At 42.5% G+C, this 23956-nt stretch overlaps 1 protein-coding gene across 4 annotated transcripts in view; it reads left to right on the top strand.

Annotated features, from left to right (window-relative positions):
* Positions 1-23956, top strand: part of sema3fa (sema domain, immunoglobulin domain (Ig), short basic domain, secreted, (semaphorin) 3Fa) — a 141365-nt gene that overhangs the window by 91312 nt on the left and 26097 nt on the right. For 2 of the 4 annotated variants that reach the window (XM_061874633.1, XM_061874634.1), the window contains exons 6-8: positions 2483-2572; positions 6396-6489; positions 18095-18214. In XM_061874633.1, the coding sequence (XP_061730617.1) occupies positions 2483-2572; positions 6396-6489; positions 18095-18214 (304 nt within the window). The remainder of the gene's footprint in view (positions 1-2482; positions 2573-6395; positions 6490-18094; positions 18215-23956) is intronic. The other 2 variants (XM_061874635.1, XM_061874636.1) reach the window with 1 other exon arrangement.

Genomic DNA, 23956 nt, shown 5'->3' with positions numbered 1-23956 from the left:
TGCACGGTGACTCCAGCTCCAAGGACAAATTAGCTCCTGTAGAAAGTTCCATTATAGCCAAGATTTGACCCAGTAGTGCAATTTAATACGCACATTGTTGTTGACTTTAAAAGAAAACTGACACAACTTCAGATCACTTATAGGACCCAAAGGGTGGCGGACTCCAAACAATGGATGTTGGGAGAAACAAGACTAAAAAATGCAAACTTGGTGCTACCGTTACATCCGCCTCTTAAAATGAGGCAACCAAAATTCCAATCAATTCCCGCTTGTAGTCGTATCTTTCCACCTGTTTATGCAGGACTCGGCCTTCTGTTTTTCTGTCCAGCTAAGAGACTCTGAAAACCCATCACTACTGATGGAGCTTCTCATCCATCATCTGCCTCATTGCTCCGCCCCCATCCTTACTCTTGTCGCCAATGGCCTTGCACGCTTCTGCATGTTTAGTGTCAATCCTTATATGGGGCGGGTGGTATTTAGCCTGCCTTCATTCAGCATATTGTTATTCTTTCAAGCCCATAAACTATGTCGCCATTACACAGCTTTTTTTTTTTTTTTTTTTTTTTTAATGAAGATTCACTGGACACAATATTACACACACCTTTTATTCTATTCACACTAAATGCAAAAGCACACGCTCTCCCTTTACAAAATATAAAATGCTTAATTGCGCTCAGATAAGAATTAATCAGTCTCCCCAGCATTTCTCAGGCGGTATCGCTCGGTTGGTAGAGCGCGCGTGCCAGCAACTTCAGGGTTGCAGGTTCGATCCCCGCTTCCGCCATCCTAGTCACTGCCATTGTGTCCTTGGGCAAGACACTTTACCCACCTGCTCCCAGTGCCACCCACACTGGTTTAAATGTAAAAATTAGTATGTAAAGCGCTTTGAGTCACTAGAGAAAAGGCGCTATATAAATATACTTCACTTCATTTTTTGTCATTGTTGCAGCCTAAAATTACGACATGATTTTATGAGTGTTTTATGTAATCATGACCCCAAAAAGCACAGGATATCAACTAAAAATGTAAAACAAATACTGTATTGATGTATTACTTGTTTTTTTTTTATAACACACACACTTAAAAGTAGACACAAGATGGCAGTTAAAACACAAACTCAGGGCTCCATGTCAAATTACTCTTGTGTTTGAATCCATTATAACTAAGAATAGTAATAATTAATCATAATCACAGAAAGATAAATAAATGATAAATGGGTTGTACTTGTATGGCGCTTTTCTACCTTCAAGGTACTCAAAGCACTTTGACACTACTTCCACATTTACCCATTCACACACACATTCACACACTGATGGAGGGAGCTGCCATGCAAGGCGCTAACCAGCACCCATCAGGAGCAAGGGTGAAGTGTCTTGCACAGGACACAACGGATGTGACGAGATTGGTACTAAGTGGGGATTGAACCAGGGAACCTCGGTTTGCGCCTGGCCACACTTCCACTGCGCCACGCCGTCCCACTAAAGGCTTCCTTATTGTACGCTGTTTGTTCTGTTGTCCACAAGTTGTAGACATTCTATTCTCCATGAATGTTTTACACTTGAAAAGTGTTTATTTATCTTAACATTTATTTATGTTTCAATACATTTAGCTCCGCAGGTTAAAAGTGTTTGTGAAATGTTGTGAGAAATCCATAGCGTAAATTTTTGTTGGTAAAAGAGGGACGAGAGATTATCATCACACCTCAACATCTCTAACATGAAAAGGCTGCCTCTTTGCTATGTCAGCATTGTAAAATAAAATACATTCTTAATTGTCGTACCCTGGATAAATAAAATGTAAATAAATAAATAAATAGATAAATACTAGGAAGTAAATGTTTATATACTACTATACCCAGAAGGCTTAGCGCTGGAAACATTAAGTAGGTCTGAGCTACTCGTGAGAATGACAATTGTGCCGTTTGATCAATGAATAGTTGACATATTTTTACACGTTGTTTTCCCTGCTTCAACTAAAAAAGAAACAAACTAAGTTTTGATTAAACAGTTTTTGTGCGCGTTTGAGCGCCACTCAGAGACAAATTGGATTGGCCAAAATGACACTGATTGGCCAAAATGTGCAGGAAAGTTTTTATAATAATTTGTGGGGATTGGTTGAATTAGCGCAATTTCAACATTGCAAATTCCTCTAGAAACTCTTCATTGTATCAATACCTGCACTGCATATTTTCAGTAGCTTGTGTACCAAATGTTTTGTCCAGTGGCTGCATGTTCGATATGGAAAAATGGTCCTAAATAGTAAAGTTCACTTTTTGATGCTCTTTCCATGAGTTGCATGTCTTGTGCATGATGTGTGCATGACAACAAAAACTCCTAACTGTCACAGAGTCTTTGCGTGTCCAATTCTTGCCAATCTTTTCACACGTAGGTGTCTTATAGTCCATGCGACAAATCCCTTTTTAAACTTTGGCCTGTCACATGTTAGTAATGAGATGGCCAAATGTGCCATATCTGTGTTTTAGGGTTCCTTCTACCTTCAGGCCCCCAAATCTGGAGGGAGAACCAATCGGGCAGCAGACCCCAGCGCTACGTCAGATCTTATGGAGGCCAAGGTGGGCTGATGGGGTTTCGCTTTGTTTAAATAATAAGTCTGGTGCCCACCTGGAGAGCTGATTGGAGAAGTGATGACATGGCTTAAAACAAAATAAACTGCCTTCTCTATGATATACCGTATTTTTGTAGGGGTTGAAATGAGAAAATGAAGCGACGGCTTGAATTTCAGGCATGAAAATGTGCAGCTTAGCTGGCGTTGTTTATTCGTTCTGAGAGAAAGTGGGAGATTTATTCTGTAAAACAAATTTTTAACTCCAATATTTTCCCAAAACAATTTGTTTAAACTTTTGTAAACGGAACACTTTTTGTCTGACACGAGCATGAAAAGAACAAATAATTTTAAAAGGAGAACAACATCTAAATATGATGACAATAAAAAGTATTTGTTAGAACATAGTCCAAATTTGCTGGGAATCTTGTCATAAATGTATTAAAAGCATAGGCATTAAAAAGTATGATTACAAGTTGTAATATCATTAACATAATGTGATGTTCGCTTGTTAAGAGGACATTTTATTTACTGTAAAATTAATACTCATATTTGTTTTAGTGATGCATATTATTATTTTCCAGTTTGTCCCCTATGGTCAACTATTATTGTGCAAAAGTGCCTTTTTGATGATGTTGTGTTTATGACCATTAAATGTATTCAACTGACCTGCCCCGATAGATGAAACCAACTTTGTGCATACACACGGAAATTAATAGGAGCCAGCTATGTAAAAAAAAAAAAAAAAAATACCGGTCGTAAGGCTTCACTACACATCTTAAAAAATGAATATTTGTTTCAACTTGCCCCTTACAATTTTACTAATCAACGTACATTATTGTGCAAAAAAGTATGCATGATGTTTGTGAAAATAACATTGTGAAACTAGGTATTATTTACTAAATACTAAGTTATGCATCACAAAATAATGCAAACTTGAATCCATCATCAGGGATGGGTACCGATCACATCTGAACTGACACGGTACCTGGGGATTGATACCAGTACTCAAAGCTAAAGATGTGTTATTTTGTGTGTGTTCTTGTGTTACCTGATGTTAATTTATTTAATAATAAAGTCAAATTTTATGATATGTTTTTTTTTTATCTAACTGTTTAGTTGTTTTATTTAGTTTTCTTACATGTATGAGTATCATTCACAAGTATGCATTAATTTCAGCTACAATTGTAGTAGTCAAGAAGTAGTCTTTGCCATTAGGTTGAAGGTGCTAGTTTTTTCTTTTGTGGTTTGATTGTAATGTACATTTTAATTACAGTTTTCAACAAGCGGTGAAAAATGGATGCATGGAAACTTAGAGATGTTGAAATCACTATTTAAATTTGCTAATACTAATTAGTAACATGTTTATAACCTATCCAATTAATATAAAGCTAGCGCGTTTCGAAATGTGTAGTCTTATTTTTTTGAGTGCTTTTTATTAGGTATGTGTGCTTTATTGGCACGGAAAATTACAGCATTACTTTGAGGCAGTCTGCTACAAATACAAACCCTGTTTCCATATAAGTTGGGAAATTGTGTTAGATGTAAATACAAACGGAATACAATGATTTGCAAATTCTTTTCAACCCATATTTTGTTGAATGCGCTACAAAGACAAGATATTTGATTTCAGAAACTCATAAAATTTATTTTTTTGTTGTTGCAAATAATAATTAATTTCATGGCTGCAACACGTGCCAAAGTAGTTGGGAAAGGGCATGTTCGCCACTGTGTTACATCACCTTTTCTTTTAACAACACTCAAACGTTTTGGAACTGAGGAAACTAATTGTTGAAGCTTTGAAAGTGGAATTATTTCCCATTCTTGTTTTATGTAGAGCTTCAGTCGTTGAACAGTCCGGGGTCTCCACTGTCGTATTTTACGCTTCATAATGCGCCACACATTTTCGATGGGAGACAGGTCTGGACTGCAGGCGGGCCAGGAAAGTACCCGCACTCTTTTTTAACGAAGCCACGCTGTTGTAACATGTGCTGAATGTGGCTTGGCATTGTCCTGCTGAAATAAGACGGCGCTTAGATGGCAGCATATGTTGTTCCAAAACCTGTATGTACTTTTCATCATTAATGGTGCCTTCACAGATGTGTGAGTTACCCATGCCTTGGGCACTAATGCACCCCCATACCATCACAGATGCTGGCTTTTGAACTTTGCGTTGATAACAGTCTGGATGGTTCGCTTCCCCTTTGGTCCGAATGACACGATGTCGAATATTTCCAAAAACAATTTGAAATGTGGACTCGTCAGACCACAGAACACTTTTCCACTCTGCATCAGTCCATCTAAGATGATCTCGGGCCAAGAGAAGCTGGCGGCGTTTCTGGATGTTGTTGATGAATGGCTTTCGCTTTGCATAGTAGAGCTTTAACTTGAACTTACAGATGTAGCGACAAACTGTATTTAGTGACAGTGGTTTTCTGAAGTGTTCCTGAGCCCATGTGGTGATATCCTTTAGAGATTGATGTCAGTTTTTGATACTGTGCCGTCTGAGGGATCGAAGGTCACGGTCATTCAATGTTGATTTCCGGCCATGCCGCTTAGGTGGAGTGATTTCTCCAGATTCTCTGAACCTTTTGATCATATTATGGACCGTAGATGTTGAAATCCCTAAATTTCTTGCAATTGCACTTTGAGAAACGTTGTTCTTAAAATGTTTGACTATTTGCTCACGCAGTTGTGGACAAAGGGGTGTACCTCGCCCCATCCTTCCTTGTATAAGACTGACCATTTTTTGGGAAGCTGTTTTTATATCCATTCATGGCACCCGCCTGTTCCCAATTAGCTTGCACACCTGTGGGATGTTCCAAATAAGTGTTTGATGAGCATTCCTCAACTTTATCAGTATTTATTGCCACCTTTCCCAACTTCTTTGTCACGTGTTGCTGGCATCAAATTCTAAAGTTAATGATTTGCAAAAAAAAAAAAAAATGTTTATCAGTTTGAACATCAAATATGTTGTCTTTGTAGCATATTCAACTGAATATGGGTTGAAAAGGATTTGCAAATCATTGTATTCTATTTATATATACATCTAACACAATTTCCCAAATCATATGGAAACTTGGTTTGTAGAAGTATTAGTACGCAGTCTGCAATCGGATTTATGCAATATTTCGAATTATGGTACCGTTTGATTTTACGTGAATTACTACTAGTTAGTACTGACTACGGAATATGTTTGGTACATTCAGAAGCACCAAACCCCTGCCATCATAAACACAAGCTGCTTGGAAAAATCCCAAGAATGTGCAAATTGTTTTATGGTTTGCTTCATGAGTAAAGCATCTCTTGGTGAAATATGCAAGTGTACTGCTTGTTGACTCCCAGCAAACATTCTCTTCATTGTGGCCAAAGGTGTCAAGTTTGAAACTTTCGGACGTTAATCCTCAGTCGCTGCTGTATTTTCCAGCCTGTCAGCAAGCCTACTTTGAAGAGCGGAGCGAGTATGCTGGTGGACTCTGCAGTGTTGACGCAGATGTTACAGATGTCCTCTTTTCTTTGCAGGATAATAAGTTCTCTTTTGAACCACTAGCATCACAAGCGGTGCAAAAGAAGTTCTCAGCATTTTCATTCAGCTTCATCTCGCCGATAAATCGCCTTTGTCTGCTCTGTTTTCTTGCCCTCAGCACATCCAGTAACAGGGTGTTTGCACCTTATCATTTTTAACATTGGGAATGATATTGCTTTTAAAACCCCTTAGACGTTCCATTTTAACTTCACACAGTAAAGCCGTGTTCAGTAAATACAATAAATCTGTTACACAAGACAAAGAAAGTAGGAAGATAATAATCAAGCTTTCTCATTCTCCACAACAGGAATATATTTTCCGTCTCGAGCCAGGAAAGGTGGATTCTGGGAAGGGAAAATGCCCTTTTGACCCTAAGCTGAACAGTGTCTCTGCTTTGATCAGTAAGTAAATGTTGATTATACTTCATTACAACATGTGCTGACAACTTTAAGCTGCTAGCTATGCATACTTTGAATGTCTTTGCCTATTTAGACGATATTAAGAACCACTACAACCGATTTACGAAAACAATCTGTTTGAATTGACACAGACAGCCTAATTTCCTGGTAAATAACGACATATATGATAAATTAGTGGCGCCAATAGTGGGTTTAAAATGCTTTGTAAAACATGCCTGTAAGGATGTAACAATAAACGGTATAATGATAATCCGTATTAGTATTACTCTTTTAAATTAAAATGAACATAAAACCGTATTTGATAACACTTTGATTAACTCACAAACAGGTGACACAGCTCGTTTACTGAAGAAACTAGCTAGCACTAGTTGGCTTAAATACTGACATGAATAGCAGATACATTGTTTTTCTCCATTAAAAAACAACATTCCCCAATCTTAACGTGTATAAACACAATAATGTCTGAGAAACTAAGATATCCATCCATCTTCTTCCGCTTATCCGAGGTCGGGTCGCGGGGGCAGCAACCTAAGCAGGAACCCCAGACTTCCCTCTACCCAGCCACTTCGTCCAGCTCTTGCCGGGGGATCCCGAGGCGTTCCCAGGCCAGCCAGGAGACATACTCTTCCCAACGTGTCCTGGGTCTTCCCCGTGGCCTCCTACCGGTTGGACGTGCCCTAAACACCTCCCTAGGGAGGCGTTCGGGTGGCATCCTGACCAGATGCCCAAACCACCTCATCTGGTTCCTCTCGATGTGAAAGAGCAGCGGCTTTACTTTGAGTTCCTCCCGGATGGCAGAGCTTCTCACCCAATCTCTAAGGGAGAGCCCCGCCAACCGGCGAAGGAAACTCATTTCGGCCGCTTGTACCCGTGATCTTATCGTTTCGGTCATGACCCAAAGCTCATGACCATAGGTGAGGATGGGAACGTAGATCGACCGGTAAATTGAGAGCTTTGCCTTCCGGCTCAGCTCCTTCTTCACCACAACGGATCGGTACAACGTCCGCATTACTGAAGACGCCGCACGGATCCGCCTGTCGATCTCACAATCCACTCTTCCCTCACTCGTGAACAAGACTCCTAGGTACTTGAACTCCTCCACTTGGGGCAGGGTCTCCTCCCCAACCCGGAGATGGCATTCCACCCTTTTCCGGGCGAGAACCATGGACTAAGATTTGGAGGTGCTGATTCTCATTCCGGTCGCTTCACACTCTGCTGCGAACCGATCCAGTGAGAGCTAAAGATCCCGGTCAGATGAAGCCATCAGGACCACATCGTCTGCAAAAAGCAGAGACCTAATCCTGCGGCCACCAAACCGGAACTCCTCAATGCCTTAACTGCGCCTAGAAATTCTGTCCATAAAAGTTATGAACAGAATCGGTGACAAAAGACAGCCTTGGCGGAGTCCAACCCTCACTGGAAATGTGTTCGACTTACTGCCGGCAATGCGGACCAAGCTCTGACACTGATCATACAGGGAGCGGACTGCCACAATAAGACAGTCCGATACCCCATACTCTCTGAGCACTCCCCACAGGACTTCCCGAGGGACACGGTCGAATGCCTTCTCCAAGTCCACAAAGCACATGTAGACTGGTTGGGCAAACTCCCATGCACCCTCAAGAACCCTGCCGAGAGTACAGAGCTGGTCCACAGTTCCACGACCAGGACGAAAACCACACTGCTCCTCCCGAATCCGAAGCTCGACTATCCGGCGCAGCCTCCTCTCCAGTACACCTGAACAAACCCCACCGGGAAGGCCGAGGAGTGTGATCCCACGATAGTTGGAACACACCCTCCGGTCCCCCTTCTTAAAGAGAGAGACCACCACCCCGGTCTGCCAATCCAGAGGTACCGCCTCTAACTAAGATAACTAAGATATTCAATTGTCTAAATTAAACCTACAGGCTGTGCTCTCTTAGACAGAAATCGATCATTACTCGAATATGACCACAGAAAGTAGATTTGCGCGATGTTACATAAATCGGATATGACACACCCAATGTGTGTTTTTTTTCCTTATCAGGAAAAAAAACAGTAAAACTTTTACAAATTAAAACGGAAGAAGATATTAAAACACTCAAATTAAAATATTATGGCTCTTAAGTAGCCAGAACAATATTATAATTAGGGCTGTCAAAGTTAACGCGATATTAACGCGATAACTTTAGTTTCAATAACGGCATACATTTTTTTCTATCGGGCGATTAATGCGAACACTTTCTTTTTCAATTTCAAGCCGTGCCGTAGCGGAGATACTTGGCTGAAGTTCACTTGTAACTGATGAGCCACACGAGAGCAGAAATGGACAGAAGAATGTCTAAATTATGGAAATATCAAATTCAAAGCCATGGCAAGTTGTTCTACCGACAAAAAAGGACTACTTTTCGCGCGACATGCCTTCAGCAAACGCCTGCTGCGCGTGCCGTGCCGTTTCAGAGGTGTATTTTTCAGGCTGGCTGAAATATTGTGTAAATTATTTTCTGTTCTGGTCGAATCCTCAATTATAGAATAATAACAGGCAGGCTCAATATGACATTTTATTAATTAATAAAGAAGGATACAACATTGTCATGCAGCAATATGAAGCCATCCCCATTGAAAATGATCCGTCTAGGGCAGTGGTTCTCAACCTTTTTTCAGTGATGTACCCCATGTGAACATTTTTTTAATTCAAGTACCCCCTAATCAGAGCACAGCATTTTTGGTTGAAAAAAAAGAGATAAAGAAGTAAAATACAGCACTAAGTCATCAGTTTCTGATTCATTAAATTGTATAACAGTGCAAAATATTGCTCATTTGTACTGGTCTTTTTTTAACCATTTGGAAAAAAAGATATAAAAATAACTAAAAACTTGTTGAAAAATAAACAAGTGATTCAATTATAAATAAAGATTTGTACACATAGAAGTAATCATCAACTTAAAGTTCCCTCTTTGGGGATTTCTATTAGAGATTAATCTGGATTCATGAACTTACTTCTAAACATTTCTTCACAAAAAAAAAAAAAAATTTTAACATCGATATTTATGGAACATGTCCACAAAAAATCGAGCTGTCAACACTGAATATTGCATTGTTGCATTTCTTTTCACAGTTTATGAATTTACATTAATATTTTGTTGAAGTATTATTCAATAAATATATTGATAAAGGATTTTTGAATTGTTTCTATTTTTAGAATATTTTAAAAACATCTCACGTACCCTTTGGCATACCTTTAAGTACCCCCGGGGGGACGTGTACCCCCATTGGAGAACCACTGGTCTAGGGTACACTTATTATTGATGCCAATGTATACCTATCTGTGATTATCACGATTAATTTTGAGTTAACTATGAACAAATGCGATGAATCGCGATTGCATATTTTATTCATTTGACAGCCCTAATTAAAATATAACAAGAACGTATATTGTGTGGTTAATCATTTATTGTATTTAATTTTTTTTAATAAAACTTTGTTAAAAGTTTGTATAAGTACTTTTTGAGCACATTCAATAATACCATGATAATAATAGTGATAATTTTGTTGACAATAACCGTGATATGTAATGTTCATATCAATACACCAGACATGCTAGTATTGGGCCGAAAATCAATAATCAAAAATAAATGAAAATTAACTCGTAAGTATGCTGGCATCGAAAATGTTTGTATTTTTGTCTTTTGCTTTCTCATCTTTTCTTGAGACTTGACTCCAGATTTAAAACTCGAGATATGTTTGACACTTTCAGGTCTTGTGTATTAGTTCTTGTCTTTGGGTGGTCCTTTGTTGTTGTCGTAAGCGGCCCACAGGTGGTGACACTTGACCAGTGACCTCCTTCCCCGTGTTTGTGTGTGTGCGCGCACGTGTCTGTGTGTTTGTTTGGGTGTGTTTTCAAACCCAGCTGAGGCAGGAAAAAGTGTAAATCACAGAGCATCCATCAGCTGTGTGTCATCCTTTTATAACTGAAGGGTGGAGATGCATGGAAACCCCCAGTTGTAGACATCACGATACATTTTTTTGTTAGTTTTTTTATATTTGTGTGTTTTGCTAAGATAGAGGAAGTGGACAGATAGTATTTTTCTTGCATTTATGCATGAATCTGCCTCCTTCAGGGTTCGTACGGGTGCTTAAAAACCTTGAAAATGTTTGGATTTTAATGTTGTGTTTTCAAGGTTTGAAAAATGCTTGAATTTGGGGTGAAGTGCTTGTAAATGTTTGGAAATGTTCATCATATTTCTCGGCAGTCAGACTCAATAGGCAAATTATAAAATGGAAAAAAAAAAAATTAAGTTTCCTTAAAAATGAAAGTTATGCGTTTGATCTGTTGGCTTGATACAAGCCCTTACATGACGGTGCCGTATAAAGGGCTCTGTGTCGCCCCCAAGAGGAGAGGCGTGCATCGGTCCATCATGCCGGGAGGTTGTCGTTTTAATGAACATCCATCCATCCATTTTCTACCGCTTGTCCTGTTTTGGGGTTGCGGGTGGTCGCTGGAGCCTATCTCAACTGCATTCGGGCGGAACATTGGATGGAAATTATTAGTCCATTATTTGACTTGTTTGTACTGTGATGGTCATGTAATGTGTAATTTGTAACCTTTTTCACAACTTAGAGCTGAGTTAATATGAACGATTTTGTAGTTTTTACACAACATGGTTATATGCATTTCTTGCTCTATTATTTTCGTTGTCTACTTAACTTGTCTGGCTACCTCAGTGAAAGCAAAAAAAAGTTAACTTTTGTCTTTTTGTTAATTTGTTATCATAACCATAGTTAAAAGGCTAGATAAAGGTTGAGAAAAAACTAGAATAGAATAGAATAGAGTTTTATTGTCATTATTGCAATGAACAGGTTCAAAGAACAACGAAATTGGAGCAGCTCCTCCTAAGGTGCATATACAATATGGTAGTATAAATAGTAAAAAAAAAAAAAAAAAAGATAGAGATGACAGATGTATCTATGTATATGTATATGTATCCACACAGATGCATATCTACATGAATACATATACACACATACATAAAACATTATTGCACATTGTAGTCCGAAAAAATAGAAAAACATTTAAACATTACACATGAGGACATGATGGACATATTGTGCTCACTCAGTGCCTGTTTAATGCTACTATGGCTCTTGAAAAAACTGAATATTTTCCTTTAATTCTTTATCCTTATATTAATTTGGAACAGTTTTGTTAAAGGGGAACATATCACAATTTCGAAAGGGTTAAAAACAATAAAAATCAGTTCCCAATGGTTTGGGGTTTTTTTTTAAGTTTTTTTCAAAATTTTACCGGTCCCGGAATATCCCTAAAAAAAGCTTTAAAGTGCTTGATTTTCGCTATTTGCGATGTGACCATCCATTTCCCTGTGACGTCATACAGTGCTGCCAATGTAAACAAACAATGGCATATAGCACAGCAAGATACAGCGACATTAGCTCGGATTCATACTCGGATTTCAGCGACTTAAGCGATTCAACAGATTACGCATGTATTGAAACGGATGGTTGGAGTATGAAAGTATTGAAGAAGAAACTGAAGCTATTGAGCGAATAGCTATTGACGCTATTCATAGCCATAGCATGGCCGAATAGCTGCGTTAGCATCGCCGGTAAAATGTGCCGACCAAACGATCAGGACTTTCGCATCTCGTGACACTGGAGCAACTTAAATCCTTCGATTGGTTAGTGTTTTTTTCGCATTAAATGTGAGTGGAAGGAAACGTAATATAGTTGCAAATGCATCTGCAGGTTATCCATACATCTCTGTGCCATGTCTGCTTTAGCACCGCCGTTAAATAGCATTTTAGCATCGATTAGCATAGCATGTTAGCATCGATTAGCTGGCAGTCAACATCAACAAAACTCACCTTTGTGATTTCATTGACTTTATCGTTGCAAATGCATCTGCAGGTTATCCATACATCTCTGTGCCATGTCTGCTTTAGCACTGCCGGTAAATAGCATGTTAGCGTCGATTAGCGTAGCATGTTAGCATCGATTAGCTGGCAGTCACGCCGCAACCAAATACGTCTGATTAGCACATAAGTCAACATCAACAAAACTCACCTTTGTGATTTAGTTGACTTTATCGTTGCAAATGTATCTGCAGGTTATCCATACATCTCTGTGCCATGTCTGTCATCGCCGGTAAAATGTGGAGACACTTAGGTACATTCAATGGGGGTCTGGCGGCAGATTTCTTGCCACTTTCGCATCTTCGGGCCAGTGGTGCAACTTGAATCCCTCCCTGTTAGTGTTGTTACACCCTCCGACAACACACCGACGAGGCATGATGTCTCCAATGTTCCAAAAAATAGCCGAAAAAACGGAAAATAACAGAGCTGAGACCCGGTGTTTGCAATGTGTTGAAAATGAAAATGGCGGCTGTAATACCTCGGAGACGTCACGTTCTGACGTCATCGCAAAAAGAGCGATAAACAGAAAGGCGTTTAATTCGCCAAAATTCACCCATTTAGAGTACAGAAATCGGTTAAAAAAATATATGGTCTTTTTTCTGCACCGTCAAGGTATATATTGACGCTTACATAGGTCTGGTGATAATGTTCCCCTTAAATAAAAGCGTGAAATTGAATTTTTGGAGGGTGCGTGTATTTATATGACGCAAGGCAGTTTACAAGCACAAATACTATGTGAATCAATCCGTGCTGTTCGATGTCATTGAAGAAAAAGAAAAAGAACAAGAAATTTGAAAAACAACACAAATGGACTCCTCTCTGAGCTGCTACCTTACCGTGGTAGAGGAGTTTGCGTGTCCCAATGATCCTAGGAGCTATGTTGTCTGGGGGCTTTCATGCCCCCTGGTAGGGTCTCCCAAGACAAACAGGTCCTAGGTGAGTGATCAGACAAAGAGCAGCTCAAAGACTTCTATGGAATTACAACAAAATGAACTCAGATTTCCCTCGCCCGGACGCGGGTCACCGGGGCCCCGCTCTGGAGCCAGGCCCGGAGTTGGGGCACGATGGCGAGCGCCTGGTGGCCGGGCCTGTCCCCATGGGGCCCGGCCGGGCACAACCCGAAGAGGCAACGTGGGTCATCCCTCCAATGGGCTCACCACTCATAGGAGGGGCCATAGAGGTCGGGTGCATTGTGAGCTGGGCGGCAGCCGAAGGCAGGGCACTTGGCGGTCCGATCCTCGGCTACAGAAGCTAGCTCTTGGGACGTGGAACGTCACCTCACTGGGGGGGAAGGAGCCTGAGCTAGTCCGCAAGGTGGAGAAGTTCCGGCTGGATATAGTCGAACTCACCTCGACGCACAGCAAGGGCTCTGGAACCAGTTCTCTCGAGAGGGACTGGACCCTCTTCCACTCTGGCGTTGCCGGCAGTGAGAGGCGACGGGCTGGGGTGGCAATTCTCGTTGCCCCCCGGCTCAAAGCCTGCACGTTTGAGTTCAACCCAGTGGACGAGAGGGTAGCTTCCCTTCGCCTTCGGGTGGGGGGACGGGTCCTGACTGTTGTTTGTGCTTACGCACCAAACAGCAGTTCAGAATACCCACCCTTTTTGGGCACACTCGAGGGAGTACTGGAAAGTGCTCCCCCAGGTGATTCCCTTGTCCTACTGGGAGACTTCAACGCTCATGTTGGCAACGACAGTGAAACCTGGAGAGGCGTGATTGGGAAGAATGGTCGCCCGGATCTAAACCCGAGTGGTGTTTTGTTATTGGACTTTTGTGCTCGTCACGGATTGTCCATAACAAACACCACGTTCAAACATAAGGGTGTCCATATGTGCACTTGGCACCAAGACACCCTAGGCCGCAGTTCCATGATCGACTTTGTAGTTGTGTCATCGGATTTGCGGCCTTATGTTTTGGACACTCGGGTGAAGAGAGGGGCGGAGCTTTCTACCGATCACCACCTGGTGGTGAGTTGGCTGCGATGGTGGGGGAGGATGCCGGACAGACCTGGCAGGCCCAAACGCATTGTGAGGGTCTGCTGGGAACGTCTGGCATAGGCTCCTGTCAGAGAGAGTTTCAATTCACACCTCCGGGAGAACTTTGAACATGTCACGAGGGAGGTGCGGGACATTGAGTCCGAGTGGACCATGTTCCGAACCTCTATTGTCGAGGCGGCTGATTGGAGCTGTGGCCGCAAGGTTGTTGGTGCCTGTCGTGGCGGTAATCCCAGAACCCGTTGGTGGACACCAGCAGTGAGGGATGCCGTCAAGCTGAAGAAGGAGTCCTATCGGGTTCTTTTGGCTCATAGGACTCCGGAGGCAGTGGACGGGTACCGACGGGCCAAGCGGTGTGCAGCTTTAGCGGTCGCGGAGGCAAAAACTCGGACATGGGAAGAGTTCGGGGAAGCCATGGAAAACGACTTCCGGACGGCTTCGAAGCGATTCTGGACCACCATACGCCGCCTCAGGAAGGGGAAGCAGTGCACTATCAACACCGTGTATGGTGCGGATGGTGTTCTGCTGACTTCGACTGTGGATGTTGTGGATCGGTGGAGGGAATACTTCGAAGACCTCCTCAATTCCACCAACACGTCTTCCTTTGAGGAAGCGGTGCCTGGGGAAGCTGCAGTGGACTCTCCTATTTCTGTGGCTGAGGTCGCTGAGGTAGTTAAAAAGCTCCTCGGCGGCAAGGCCCCGGGGGTGGATGAGATCCGCCCGGAGTTCCTTAAGGCTCTGGATGCTGTGGGGCTGTCTTGGTTGACAAGACTCTGCAGCATCGCGTGGACATCGGGGGCGGTACCTCTGGATTGGCAGACCGGGGTGGTGGTCCCTCTCTTTAAGAAGGGGGACCGGAGGGTGTTTTCCAACTATCGTGGGATCACACTCCTCAGCCTTCCCGGTAAGGTTTATTCAGGTGTACTGGAGAGGAGGCTTCGCCGGATAGTCGAACCTCGGATTCAGGAGGAACAGTGTGGTTTTCGTCCTGGTCGTGGAACTGTGGACCAGCTCTATACTCTCGGCAGGGTTCTTGAGGGTGCATGGGAGTTTGCCCAACCAGTCTACATGTGCTTTGTGGACTTGGAGAAGGCTTTCGACCGTGTCCCTCGGGGAGTCCTGTGGGGAGTGCTCAGAGAGTATGGGGTACCGGACTGTCTTATTGTGGCATTCCGCTCCCTGTACGATCAGTGTCAGAGCTTGGTCCGCATTGCCGGCAGTAAGTCGGACACGTTTCCAGTGAGGGTTGGACTCCGCCAAGGCTGTCCTTTGTCACCGATTCTGTTCATAACTTTTATGGACAGAATTTCTAGGCGCAGTCAAGGCGTTGAGGGGATCCGGTTTGGTGGCCACGGGATTAGGTCTCTGCTTTTTGCAGATGATGTAGTCCTGATGGCTTCATCTGACCGGGATCTTCAGCTCTCACTGGATCGGTTCGCAGCCGAGTGTGAAGCGACCGGAATGAGAATCAGCACCTCCAAGTCCGAGTCCATGGTTCTCGCCCGGAAAAGGGTGGAGTGCCATCTCCGGGTTGGGGAGGAGACCCTCCCCCAAGTGGAGGAGTTCAAGTACCTAGGAGTCTTGTTCACGAGTGGGGGAAGAGTGGATCGTGAGATCGACAGGCGGATCGGTGCGGCGTCTTCAGTAATGCGGACGTTGTATCGATCCGTTGTGGTGAAGAAGGAGCTGAGCCGGAAGGCAAAGCTCTCAATTTACCGGTCGATCTACGTTCCCATCCTCACCTATGGTCATGAGCTTTGGGTCATGACCGAAAGGATAAGATCACGGGTACAAGCGGCCGAAATGAGTTTCCTCCGCCGGGTGGCGGGGCTCTCCCTTAGAGATAGGGTGAGAAGCTCTGCCATCCGGGAGGAACTCAAAGTAAAGCCGCTGCTCCTTCACATCGAGAGGAGCCAGATGAGGTGGTTCGGGCATCTGGTCAGGATGCCACCCGAACGCCTCCCTAGGGAGGTGTTTAGGGCACGTCCAGCTGGTAGGAGGCCACGGGGAAGACCCAGGACACGTTGGGAAGACCATGTCTCCCGGCTGGCCTGGGAACGCCTCGGGATCCCCCGGGAAGAGCTAGACGAAGTGGCTGGAGATAGGGAAGTCTGGGCTTCCCTGCTTAGGCTGCTGCCCCCGCGACCCGACCTCGGATAAGCGGAAGATGATGGATGGATGGATGGAACACAAATGGAGACACGTTAGCAAACACCAATGTCATTGAATAGTCTACAGAAACACTGCTTCATTTTCTATGCCCCATTCAGTTAATGATAACTGCTGCTTCAATGTTAGGCTTAGGGTTTAGCAGATTTTCCGTATTTTTCCTACAGACAACATTTGGTGACCTCAAGCAACAAGGCTATGGATTGATTCACACTGGTTTTGGCCTTTTGAAGGGTACTGAAACGACTGTAAAATTGATCTTGAAAGTCCTTTAAAAGTCTGAGTCCATGGTTCTCGTCCGGAAAGGGTGGAATGCCATCTCCGGGTTGGGGAGGAGACCCTGCCCCAAGTGGAGGAGTTCAAGTACCTAGGAGTCTTGTTCACGAGTGGGGGAAGAGTGGATCGTGAGATCGACAGGCGGTTAGGTGCGGCGTATTCAGTAATGCGGACGTTGTACCGATCCGTTGTGGTGAAGAAGGAGCTGAGTTGGAAGGCAAAGCTCTCAATTTACCGGTCAATCTACGTTCCCATCCTCACCTACGGTCATGAGCTTTGGGTCATGACCGAAAGGATAAGATCACGGGTACCAGCGGCCGAAATGAGTTTCCTCCGCCGGGTGGCGGGGCTCTCCCTTAGAGATAGGGTGAGAATCTCTGTCATCCGGGAAGAGCTCAAAGTAAAGCCGCTGCTCCTCCACATCGAGAGGAGCCAGATGAGGTGGTTTGGGCATCTGGTCAGGATGCCACCCGAACGCTTCCCTAGGGAGGTGTTTAGGGCACGTGCAACCGGTAGGAGGCCACGGGGAAGACCCAGGACACGTTGGGAAGACTATGTCTCCCGGCTGGCCTGAGAATGCCTCGGGATCCCCCGGGAAGAGCGAGACGAAGTGGCTGGGGAGAGGGAAGTCTGGGCTTCCCTGCTTAGGCTGCTGCCCCCGCGACCCAACCTCGGATAAGCGGAAGAATATGGATGGAGTCCTTAAAAAGTGCTTGAACTTGGCCATGGAAAGGGTGTACGAACCCTGATCATTGTGTGTGTGTTTGATTGTGTTCTGCCTGAAAAGTCCAAAGGTTTTCACAACAGGAACAGCCTGAAGCACTTTGCACGACACAAAACGGAAATAAAAGATGAAAATAATAAAAAAAATATTAAAAAGGTGTCACTCCTCTTATGACTTGTTCTCCTTTAAAGACAGCTGATTTGAATTGATTGCACGGAGCCTGGCTGCTTTTCCAGATGACACTGATTTCCCTCAGGGGGCAATAGTCATGAGTAAGATCAGCAGGTCTGACCTACAGGTGGCGTCCCATGATATTGTCATATAGCCGTCGAGCTTCGCCATCATCACACATGAGGGAGCCTGCTTATAAATACAAAGCTGCGCTCGGCATGATTTCACTGGAACGTGGCGGCTCTGACGCTACTTTTGAGTGATTGGCCATGTGGTTCGCACAAAGAGTTATTTACTTTTGTGACTTCACTTTCTTTACGCCCTCAACTATGTGTGTGTCGGACAGATGGAGAGCTGTACGCTGGCGTCTACATCGATTTCATGGGAACCGACTCGGCCATCTTCCGAACGCTGGGGAAGCAGACGGCCATGAGGACGGATCAGTACAACTCCAGATGGTTGAACGGTAACGTCTCCTTGCAGCCAAAGAGCAGCTTTAAATCATCAGGGGCCAGTAGGGCAGATCCAGCAGATGGTGCTGTGGAGAAATAAGCCTATGAATTATTCCACTATGCCTGAGGTCCTCAGTCATCGTAGTCGTTCTGTTCTTGTGTTTGTCGGAACTCATAAGTCAATCACAGCGTACACCAGTTCTTCTCAAATGGTGGGGAGGGCCCAACTCGAGGGCTCCGTGCGATGCCAGGGGAGTGCGCAAGCAACCTGGGTGAACATGCTTCATCAGTATCATGCAGTATCACGCATCAAACACTGCTTCGAAAAACTTTGTGATTACAAAACATGCTGATTGTAACCATAATTCTAAGGGGAAAAAAACTGCAAAAAATGTTTTATTATTTTCGTTTTGCAGGATAATATTGTGCTCCTGAGTTAATGTTGCTAATCAATTTGAATAGTTTTATTACGTATTTATTGACTTTGTTTCATTTAATTTTTCATTATCAAATTGTTCAATGTTTTTATTTTAAATAGGTTTGAATTGTTTTGTTTTTTAATATCAGTAAAATTAATGGACTTAAATATTTTCTATTACAGACTAAAAAACAATGTTAACAGTTATTCTAAGTTTATCTGTATTTTTTATTTGTGTATGTTAAGGATACAATGTTATGTAATTTTATAGATAAATGATACTATTTATAGTTGTGGTAAAGAGTTTGGGAGCATAAAATGTTTTCTTCTTCCTGGAGGAGTGTAACAGAAAATAATTGAGAAACATTGAAGTAAACGGACTACATGAAGTATATAGAGAATACTGTAATACAAATATGGAATACCGTATTTTCCTTGAATAGCCGCAGGGGCACTAATTAATTTAAAACCTCTTCTCACTCCTGCGCTTGTTTAAGGCATGCAGTAAAAGTAAGCAGGCGCTAATTATTTTAAAACCTCTTGCGCTTACCAATGGCATGCAGTTAAAAATTGAGTGTGATTAAAGAAAAACTTAATAATAAATTCTTCTGCGGCCACTGACCGATTGTTGGGGACCACTGTTCTACTAAATTCTTCTATGGCTGCGTACCAATAGGACGCATGCATTTTGCTGCTTCTCACATGAGATCGCAATGCATAGTTAGTCAACAGCCATACTGTTTACACTAATGGGTGTGAGATAAACAACTTTAAAACTCTTACTAATATGCGCCACACTCTGTGAACCCTAACCAAACAAGAATAACAAACACATTTCTGGAGAACATTGGCTCTGTAACACATTATAAATGCAACATAAGAATTACCCAGAATTCCAATGCATCCATGGCTCTTGGCTATATTATACACACTACACACGCCCCCAACCCACGCACAGAGGGGGGGGGGGTGTATAATATAGCCAAGAGTCATGGATGCAGTGCATTCTGGGTAATTCTTATGTTGCGTTTATAATGTGTTACAGAGCCAATTGTCTCCAGAAATGTGTTTGTTATTCTTACTTGGTTAGGGTTCACAGAGTGTGGCGCATATTAGTAAGAGTGTTAAAATTGTTTTATATCACAACCATTAGTGTGATCTGTATGGCTGTGGAACAAGACCCTGGTTTTCACACAGTTGGAGCAAAAAAAAAAACTCTACCGTCATTTTGAAAATGACGGCAGGGGAAGCGTCACTCGTGACATTACGAATTTGACCCGGTGGTAAAAGTAAGCATGCGCTTATTGATTTGGGGAGCGAGTTTTACCCGGCAGTAATTCAAGGCAGGCGCATATTACATGTGGTGCGGCTATTCAAGGAAATACGGTAAGCAGTAACTCAAGGACAGGAAATGTCAATAATGAGACCACGACATTGTCCATTTTAAATGAACAGATTTAAAAATCTAAAATATCATCTTTATCCTTCTTGATGCTCGTAACATTTTAGCTTGCAACCAATGTTGATGTCTAGACTTTTTTTTAAACATTTTATTATGTTTAATTTTACTTATTTATTTTTCTTTGACTCACTGACATGTTTTCCACAACTCCTCTCAGACGATTTCCGACACAACTGATGTGAGTCGATATTCAGGCTACAACATTTTCACTAGCAGCCACCGGTAGCGACCAGTATTTATTGGCCGTACATAAAACCGTCTTGACTACTTGACAAGGCCAGCAGGTCAAGCAGATCCACTTCCTCGTCATGATAGCCAAATGTAAACAGAATTATGGATAATTATCAATCAATCAATCAATCAAAGTTTATCTATCTAGCCCTTAATCACAAGTGTCTCAAAAGGCTGCACAAGCCACAACAATATCTTCGGCTCAATTACATAACTACATAAATTTAATCCGTTATTATTATTATTATTAGAAGTATTACAACAATGTTCACAGCACAAAACTATGGAAGCTCTGACTGCGAACATTCCATGTAGAGTCCATTTCCAGTACATTAGAGTCTGTGAGCACCTTAAAGTGTTCGTTACTATTAGTAAACAGGCAGTATTTGTTCATGTTTTATTTTACAAGATAGTTTTGGTTTGCAACCCGCGGCTCCCGGAGCCGCATGCGGCTCTTTGACCACTCTGATGTGGCTCAGCCGCATACTTGCCGACCGCCTGGAAAAGTCCGGTAGATTTCCAAATTTCAGTGTCTCTATCAGAAATTTCCCAGGTAAATATTTTTTAGATTTTCACCCAGACATCAACTTTGAGGGCGTGCTGTGATAATAATGCCTCTAACACCCTTTCTACATGTCATCGCGCCAGGATTTTCACCATGCTATGTGCGTGCCGGCCGGCCGGTTACATTTTGGATGCCACCTCAATCCGAACGAATACGCTACTGCAAGGCATACTTGCTCAACAGCCATATAGGTCACACCGAGGGTTGTGATATAAACAACTTCAACACTCTTACTAATATGCGCCACACTGTGAACCCACACAAAACAAGAATGACAAACACATTTCGGGAGAGCATCCGCACTATAACCAAACAGAACAAATACCCAGATTCCCATGTATCCCTGACTTTTCCGGGCTACATTATACACCTCCACACACAACCCCCCACCCCCACCCCCACCCCAACCCCGCTCACCTCAAACGACGCATGGATGGGGGGAGGTGGGTTTGGGTTGGTGGTAACTGGGTGAATAATGTAGCACGGAAGAGTCAGGAATACATGGGATTCTGGGTATTTGTTCTGTCGTGTTTATGTTGTGTTATAGTGCAGATGTTCTCCTGAAATGTGTTTGTCATTCTTGTTTGGTGTGGGTTCACAGTGTGGCGCATATTAGTAAGAGTGCTAAAGTTGTTTAAACGGCCAGCCTCAGTGTGACCTGTATTGCTGTTGAATAAGGATGCCTTGCAGTCTGTTACGTGAGTCTGCAATAGCCTCGTCAAACAATTCTTTGGGCTGGCAAGCTATTTGTACAAGATGTAGAGGGCGCTAGCGGTATTGTCATCATTATACGCCCTTATTATTGTTCATTGGGTGAACACCAGCGTACATTCGAGAGAATAATTACTCTGAAATTCGGGAGTCTCCCCGGAAAATTGGGAGGGTTGGCAGGTGTGACGCTGTCAAGCGGCATTCATATAAAACTCGCGGGCCGCACTAACATTAAATTTTCATATTAAAGTGCGGGCCGCGTGTCTGAGACCCCTGGCTTATACATAGCACAAAGCAAAAAAAACCTCTGTATAAAGTATGATTTCATTATACATTTCAAAAGAGTTATGTGGCTCCCATTGTTTTCTTTACTTTGTGAAATGGGTCAAAATGGCTCTTTGAGTGGTAAAGGTTGCCGACCCCTGGGTTAGAGCTACTTAATCTATTCTATTTTATACTAGTACAACGTTTTATACTACTAAAACGTTTTGTACTTAATTTACATAAACTTATAATAGTAATGCTTTAGTTGATTTGCTTGACAAAGTTACATTTGATTACATCACATTTAAACATTTCTGGAAAAATATATATTTTGTTCACTCCCTTTGTTTGGTTTAGTTTATTGCTATTTGAAAAAAGATTTCAAGTTAAAAAAAATATGTATATATTATTATTTTCCTGGCATGCAGCCTAACTACTATACTGTCTTCTAGGAATTACATTGTTGCACACCCATCCACTAAGTCTAATCTTTGGCATGTGGCGTCAAACATTTTACAGCCAAATGTTTGCTAATTGCTGAGCGAACATCTGCAGAAGTCGACACGATGGTCACAGGTGAAGATGACAACTTGATGATTGGACAAACCATCATAAACGATGGCAGAATGCAATCAGCTAACAAGCACGGCCTCAGTGTTGCTCTCACACATTTTCCTGTGTGTCCCTTGACGCTTGTAGATAGAAAGAATATTATTATACCATTATTTTTATTAGCAACACCTGAGTCCTGCTTGTCAGCCTTGTATGTTTTCCAATGGGAGCCAGCATAAGTTGATACTCTGGGATCCATTTTTAGCTCATGTCAGTTTCTTGGCAACTTTCTACTAGTTACAATATTTTTATTATTCTATGTCAGCGTAATTGTTTTTCTGACCTACCATCCAAGAGGTCTGTGGTATTTGGGGTTGTATCAAACTCACCAATTTCCTCACTACTAAGCAGTAATTATTTGTACCCACACTCTTTTACTCTTCTACTATAAAACCAGGCTGTTGTATCACGTGGCTTGGCGTTGTCTTGCTGAAATAAGCAGGGGCGTCCATGATAACGTTGCTTGGATGGCAACATATGTTGCTCCAAAACCTGTATCTACCTTTCAGCATTCATGGATGTGTGAGTTATCCATGCCTTGAACTCTTATACACCCCCATACCATCACAGATGCTGGCTTTTGAATTTGGCACCTATAACAATCTAAATGGTTCTTTTCCTCTTTGGAGGACACAATGTCTACAGTTTCCAAAAACAATTTGAAATGCGGACTCGTCAGACCACAGAACACTTTTATTATTGATAAATGGTTTTGTCTTTGTATAGTTGAGTTTTGAATTGCACTTACAGATGTAGTGACAAACTGTAGTTAATGACAGTGGTTTTCTGAAGTGTTTCTGAGCCGATGTGGTGATATCCTTTACACACTGGTGTCGCTTTCCCTAAATTCCTTGCAATAGCTTCTTGAGAAATGTCACAAAGTGGTGACCCTCGCCCCATCCATGTTTGTGAATGACTGAGCATTTCATGGAAGCTGTTTTTTTTACCCAATTATGGCACCCACCTGTTCCCAATTAGCCTGTTCACCTGTGGGTTGTTCCAAATAAGTGTTGGATGAGCATTCCTCAACTTTCTCAGTCTTTTTTTTTGCTACTTGTTGTTGTTTGGATACTTTACGTTGGTTTTGGGTGATACTACAATTTTGGATATCGATCCAATACAAAGTAGGTGATACTTAAAAGTCCTCCTGTGTCCAGGAACTTATTTCCTGAGTTTGTAAACGATAACAAAAATGATAAAAGAATGTGTGATGGTAAAAAATATTCATGCAATCATTGTAGTAAGGAATATACATTGCTCTTGTACTTGGGTGGATCCATACAAATATAAACTATAACAATACCATTTCTTTACATTTAGAAGCGCTAGCTTGCTGTTAGTGGTTAGCTATTGTATCCACCGACGGTGTGTATTTCAAGCAAGTTTAGCTATTCCTCGTCTTGCAGGGATGATACTTGTAAGAAACATAGTTTATTGGTCGCCATTGGGGTGAGGACTAATTATTCGAGAGTAGCTAAAACACTGTGGAGGTA

This window comes from Nerophis ophidion, linkage group LG16 (assembly GCF_033978795.1).
Source record: "Nerophis ophidion isolate RoL-2023_Sa linkage group LG16, RoL_Noph_v1.0, whole genome shotgun sequence".
Lineage (NCBI taxonomy): Eukaryota > Metazoa > Chordata > Actinopteri > Syngnathiformes > Syngnathidae > Nerophis > Nerophis ophidion.
This window is presented reverse-complemented; position numbering and strand designations above follow the sequence as displayed.